General features: G+C 31.9%; 1 protein-coding gene across 1 annotated transcript in view; it reads right to left on the bottom strand.

Moving 5' to 3' along the window:
• The window catches only part of PGAP1 (GPI inositol-deacylase), a gene marked incomplete in the record, with an annotated part of 49588 nt that overhangs the window by 17082 nt on the left and 25348 nt on the right, over nt 1–7158 (bottom strand). The window contains 3 exon segments of the mRNA XM_067049340.1: nt 2106–2268; nt 3821–4006; nt 6372–6590. Coding sequence (XP_066905441.1) covers nt 2106–2268; nt 3821–4006; nt 6372–6590 — 568 coding nt within the window.

The raw sequence follows: 7158 nt of genomic DNA, 5'->3' as shown, positions 1-7158 counted from the left end.
AAATTTCACTAAAAAATATATAATTTTCACCAAGTTATGCTGTTTTTATAGAGACTATATCATTTCCATAGGTAGTGTAAAACAATTTAAGCATTTTGTAAATAGTGGTGCACAAAATTACTGGAGGAATTGTGTCCAGATTTCATAATAACTCCTTACAATCTCAACGAGCTTAAAAGACCCAGAGCCATTCAAATGTTGCTCTAATATTGATAACTGCATCTCTTCTAATTTTCGTAATCTTCATTCTTCCAACATTGTGTAATAAAAAAAAAACTCAAAAAATTAATAATAAGAGTCTTCATTAGCTGATTTATTGCAGACTACAACTACCTAAGGTAAGCACTAGCAAAAGATCAGAAAAAGTAAAATGAGAAAATACAATAAGGGAATCATGAAAGGAGCAGTATCACTGTATTGTCATATTAAATATTAAATTATCTAAGTTTTCTTACAAATGAATCAAAAGCACATAAATCAGTAAAATCTCTAATATCTTGTCCAGCAACCAGTATTAGCAGTAAAATTATCTTCTCCATCTTGAAAATAATTAAAAAACTCTTATGTTTTAGTAAATAAAATCGTCAACATTATATATGTAAAAATATTGTAATAAGGTTATCTCCTTAGGGAGAGAAACGATAGATAACCGATCGATTTGATCGGTCCGTTCGTGAACGATGTTTCTTTGGAGAGCAGTGTAGAAAAAAAGAACAGGGGCTCAGTGGTTAAGACACAGTCTTACCAATTTGATGTCTATTGACGGTGCCGGTTCGAATCCGGCCTGGGGCGTTGACTCTTTTCATTGAGTGGCAGTCCCACAAAATTAAAAACTTTGATCCTCAACCATGGTTATGCAGAATAGGACTCCAATGGGAGTCTTGGCCGAAAAAAAAAAAAGAACAGGTGTGATTATTGTGTGTATTATTGGTTACTTTTGTACTAAAATAAAAATCCTTTTCTTTATTTTTGGTTCATAGCGTTTTTTTTTCTCTTGGCCCGGGTATCACGCAACAATACATATAAAATACATGTCCAAATTTTCATGTAAAATTGTAAAGACACTACCTTCTAATATCTCCAAAGTGTCAGCTATATCACACAACTTCATTTAATGATCTTTTAAAACTATTTTGTGTTTTCCGGAACAACTGCCAATTTCGGGCGACCAGAGCATTCAGCGACCACATTTAAATTCAGTATATCAGTCAATAATAGTTGATTTGCCTAGTACAGAGCCCACGCCCCCATAATGCTTATCAAGCCACAGTTAGTCTTTGTATTTTTCCTCATCAAAAAACAGTGTTTAATCAACACAAAAAATTCCTTTCTATCCATTGTCTTGAAAATTACAAAATTGGGGTAACTGAAATGACTGTAACCTCTAAATTGATGGTCAGAATGCCATGAAGAAATTTTGATACTTTAATGTTTGAAGGCTAGTACTACCGGAAAATCAGGTGGGTCTATCAACAATGTTTTTTTGTTTTTTTTCCTCTTTCGGCCAAGACTCGCATTGGAATCCTATATTGCCTAACCATGGTTGGGGATCAAAGTTCTTCATTTTGTGGGACCGCCACTCAATGAAAAAAGTAAACATCCCAGGCCAGATTCGAACCGGCACCACCAATAGACATAAAATTGGTAAGACTGTGTCTTAACCACTCAGCTATGGGCGGCCCATCAACAATGTTGCCATCATTCACTAAGTCCTTAGTCTGACACATATATGACAATATTCTTGACAGACCCACGTGATTTTCAGGTAGTATTAACCATAAAAACAGTACATGTATTGGTGTGTGTATAAATTTTTAAATTAAACTAATTTAATTAAACTAATTTAATCCAACATTTTTTAATTAAACTAATTTTCTAAAATACCAAATTCAATTAAAACTTGAAGTCATTTATACTATCTAAATAATTTTAATATATAGTAATCAAATCTTGATTGCAGTTAATGTCTGTGAACTATTGCAGATGAAAATTAAATTAAAATATATGGCCTTTCAAAATATTAAGAAGTAATTGGTTAAGCAAAACCTCTGGTGAATAACAATTCTAAAATCACTGAAGATCTACACAGGTTACAGAAAACATACCTTGAAGATGTAGAAGAAGAGACCGACACAAAGAGCAAGGCCTCCTGAAGCAGAGAAGGCAACAGTAATCATAAACGCAGACACAACAACCGGAACCTTACTCACTCCGTTGAGGATATATTCTGACAACCAGTTAATACCCAATGAATACCTCTTCAAAAACCTTTAAAAAATATAAATATGTATATATATTTTTTCAAATTCATATTGATTAATATGACTAATGAAATAAAACAATGAGAAATATCAATAAAATTAATGATACAAATTAAAGACCACTTGTTATATATATTGATTGTGTATTATTGCACCTTATTATGCTGTTCAAAAATTTATTCAGGCTTATATTTTGAAAACTTTTTTTGAAAAATGAAAAAACCTATAAGGATTGCCCAAATAAGTCCCTTTACAGCGACAGTCCTATACCACTTTAGAAATATATGCTTAAAATGGGAAGAGGAGACTTAAGATAGGTAAATCAAGCAATACTTAAAAAGTGGCTAAAATTAAAAATACGGCATGAAACCCACCGAGGTAGCCTTACTTATCTTCACTTTGAAACAGACACTTATAGTGAGTATGTTGGTTGATGTGCGACACGTCACAATCTCACAAAAGGAGATCTTAACGAATAAAATATTAGAAGGAAATCCTTCATGGCAAAACCACCCCACTAAAACCTCCAGGTAGCAATAGTCCTACAATACTTTTAAAACATTTACTTAAATTAAAAAGAGGAGACACAATAGTTTCATGCCGTTTTTCAATTTTGCATACAGGCGCTTTTTAAATATGGCTTGATTTAACAATCTGAGGTCTCTTCTTCCCATTTTAAATAAATGTTTTAAAAGTGATATAGGACTGGCTCTAATTCCAAAACAAGAAAATGAAATAGCCGGTATACGTATATATGTGTATATATATATTTATAAATGTCTTTTTCTTTGCTCCAGGAGGTAAGAAAAAAATAAAATAAAGGGTTTTAGCAGTAATTTGTTGTTTAATGTACAAATGAATTCTCCATTCTCTCTTAGCCCCCAGTTATTATACCACCAGTGTATACCCGCCTTCAGCGGACATTGTAGTTATTCTTATAATGCCATACGGCAAACAAATATATAATTTGTATTTTGTATATATATATTTTGCATTTAAATGAAAAATAAAGAGGTTTAGAAAAATAAAAATAAAAAAGGGTTTTAGCAACAACAACAGCAAGGCAATCCAAGGTATCCTTCATACCCAGCTATACATATAGCATACCTCCTATATGTACGTACTAAATACCAATTAAAATCTTTTCAGGAGGGTACAAAAAAAAAAGGGGGTTTCAGCGATTATTGTATTTAAATGAAAAAATAAAGAGGTTTTGAAAATAAAAAAAAAAAGGGTTTTAGCTAAGGAGGCATAGCAACAGACAAATTTGTTTATCATTCATATCTATTTCAAGGGGAAGGTACGAAAAAAAAAAAAAAAGGTTTTAGTAGGGTAGGTATGCCCGGGAAGATTATAAGGATTGCCTGGTTGAATATTTGAACAATGTTTTGAATACCATATCTTCTTGTATACCTATTGTTTTAGGCATAAATATTTTTAGTGATAAAAGTTGCTTACGATTTGATTCATCAAACTGTACAGAAAATTAAATTTTGGAATACACTAAACATTTCTTAAAAAAGTGTTATTATAACATAATATAATTTTATCATACTGACTTGAGGAGGAGGCCATTAAAAGCCTGACCTTGGACAACCACCATCACTATAACACTGGTCGCCATGACGAATGTCAAACAAAATGCTGTCAAATGTAAGAAGAAAGGCACCACTATCAGCTCAACAAAGCCAGCCTGGATCTTAATGTCAGTATCTGGGAGGAATGGAAACACTTTAGTAAGGCTTCTGAAATAAAAATGTAACGATAAAGAATTAAACATATAGTAAACTACAACACAGATACAAAAAAATAAATACACAATATGCAGATATAATAAATAGGCTGTACATATAAGTAGAGACATAATGAATCAGGAAAAACATTTAAAAATAAAATAATCCAATTTGAAACCATAATATTCAACTTAAACAGCAAAATTTACTAAATATCAGTGCTGCCGATTAAAACAACCAAAAAATACCTGCTCAGACCCTTGAAAATACCCGTTTTACCCGACAAATACCCGCCACTTAATCAGTTCTTGTAGAATCGTTATAAGTGTAAATGTATGATTGTTATGGTCTTGATTGTACTGTTGCACTAGCTCTGGCGTGATAGTTGATAGTTCAAGTTATGCAATGAAACTGTCACATCGACTATTGTATGTATATGCCTTGATAGTGAACAATCGTACAATTTCAGTTATTACGACCAAAGTCGCAGCCACTATCATGGTGTAACTGTTTGATAGTAACAGTCATGACAGTATTTACTGTCTGTCATATGTATACCTCTTTTGGCTGTATAATTTATAATCAGATATAAACCACAAGTATTTTTTCCACAAATCCATTCCTGTTATTAATACCTCAATATTTGCTAATCGTTTTGAATCGATGTTTTTTTTTTTTTAGGAAAATTAAAAACTTAAAGGTTGATAATACAAAAATAGTCATAGAAACAGTACAAAAAATTTTTATATTTTTAAAACTGAAACAGCCTTCAACTTCTCGTCCTAAATACTTCACAAAATATAAATCCAACCTGGGTTCCAAAAACAAATTTACCCGAGACCTTAAAATTATATCCACCCCAAGCCCCAAAAAAATAAATCGGTCCAAAGTCCAAGAATTATATTCACCCCATGCCTCAAAAATAAATTAATTCCGGACCCCAAAAAGAAATATGTCATAGGCTCCAAATGGTCTCGGTACACCCAAATCCTAAAATTCAATATCTAAGGAAAAATAATAACTTGTTAGTAATAGAAAAAGTCTCAAATAGTTAACTAAAAAAACTAGTCGAAGGACTATTGTGACACTGCACTAGCACACCTACATATAGTGTAAATACATTTTACCAAAAATACCTGAAAATTACCCACTAATATGTAAAATACCGGAAAATCGGCAGCACTGCTAAGTATATACATATCAATAGGGAGATAAAAAACAACACACAGGTATATTGATATGTTCAAAGAGATAATGATTAATATAACTTAACATTTGTGCTAAAGGGACAGATGAATGAATCAGTAGTGAACGACATTGTTTAAATAAATGTGTAGTAAATTTTAATATATGTTACTATATGAAAATATTTCAAATAAGAAATAGATGTTCTTAACAAAATGAGGGAAAATTCATTATAAGGTTTTAATTGTATACATAAAAAATTGTGGAAATGTTAAACTAATTGCTATATTCGTAGGAATGTTTGTTACAATTAAGTCGATTTATATTGTACAAATTTGATTGAAGAAAAGTTGATTTAAATGAGATAAAAAAAGATTATAACATTTTTTTAAATATAAACAGTAACATATTTGGATATAGTATGAATATTCCTCAAACTACTCTCACTTAAACAAAATCATACATATGCAGTTTTGGCTAAGAAGGTATGTATTATGAATAAATTTTGGATTTGAACCAAAGGATAATAAAATATATTAGAAAATTTGATTTTGACAAGATTGACAGTATTTTAAGCCACATTTTTGAACACAGCTTGCCTTCAAATTTATGAATTTAATTGGCAAGGTTTATTTCAAGGGTCAGGCACGAAAAAGCCCATGTAGGCCGTATTGAAACAGCACCGTTTCTGACTAAGGGATGTTGGATGAATTTGGAACATAAGAAATTATCATCTGAGTTGGGAAACGCAGTGTATATGAATGTTCCAAACAAAAACCAGTGCATATCTGACCATCGAGAATAATAAAATTTACTTATTTAATTACGCTTGCGTTCCATAGCAACCAGGTTATATTGTTTGTCGAGGCAGGCAAGTAGCGAACAGAGAACTGGGAACTGTGACAGAAGCAACTGAACTGAATCGAGATCTAAGGATCAGGTCACAAAGACTATGATTCTATTAGCCGATGGCCGTCTCTCTACAGGAATACTGATTCAAGAAAATAAAATAACATTACATTTTACAACTAGGACTGATAGTGATTATAATTCAACTGTTGTTTGATATGGCAAATTTCTATTACATTAGATTGTCTGAATTTTCTTAAAATATAAATATTTCATATAAGTCTTAAATTAATTTAATAAACTGCTTGAACAATCCTACATTTAAAAGATAGATCACACTCACTGAAGGAGACTAGCAGATAGAGCCGAAGCTTGGATGATGAAGTATGGTTTTGCTGCCAACGGGAGAACCACCTGTATCAATGGACAGTCATTTTCTTTACCAAGGCATTTCGCCTGGTATCCGATACAGAAGAGGAGGCAGCAGGCAATGTGGGCGATAATCGAGGGCCCACTGAGGGTAACTACTGATGTCAGGCTAAGTAGTAAAGACTTCTCCAAGCTATATTAAAATTATCAATACATTAAAATATACATTAGAAAAAAATAAAAATACATGACAATAAGAAATTTTTTTTAAAATATGGAGAAAAAGGGCTGGGTCTCATCAATGGAATGGTAAAGTGATCAGGCCATCTCAGGACTCATCAATGGAAACCATCAGTGGATAGATCTGTTCGAATATTAAGCCAGCACTTAAATCACCGATGACCCAGTGGTTCCGGCAGTTAGAATTGTCAATGGTATTGGTGAGTGTAACCTCATTAGAACCTCCATGATGTTATTTCTGTTTCTAAAATCAACTACAGATATTGAGTTTCGAATTGAAATGTTTCTGGCTGAAGAAAATTTAACAGTTTCAATAACAATAGATTTTCTAAACAGATAGAAAAATTTCAATTAATTTGGCTTTCTAGTTCTAGAATAAAAAAAAAAAAAAAGAGGTGTATGAGTAATAAATGTTGGGAATTGGCGAGATAAAGCCAAAAAAGATGGAGAACTAGTTTGAAAATAAGGAGAATCACAATTGAACTTACGATTGACCCTACTTCAGAAAGAGGGAAATGAAA

Source organism: Halyomorpha halys, unplaced genomic scaffold (assembly GCF_000696795.3).
Source record: "Halyomorpha halys isolate HHAL.00 unplaced genomic scaffold, Hhal_1.1 Scaffold141.1, whole genome shotgun sequence".
NCBI lineage: Eukaryota > Metazoa > Arthropoda > Insecta > Hemiptera > Pentatomidae > Halyomorpha > Halyomorpha halys.
This window is presented reverse-complemented; position numbering and strand designations above follow the sequence as displayed.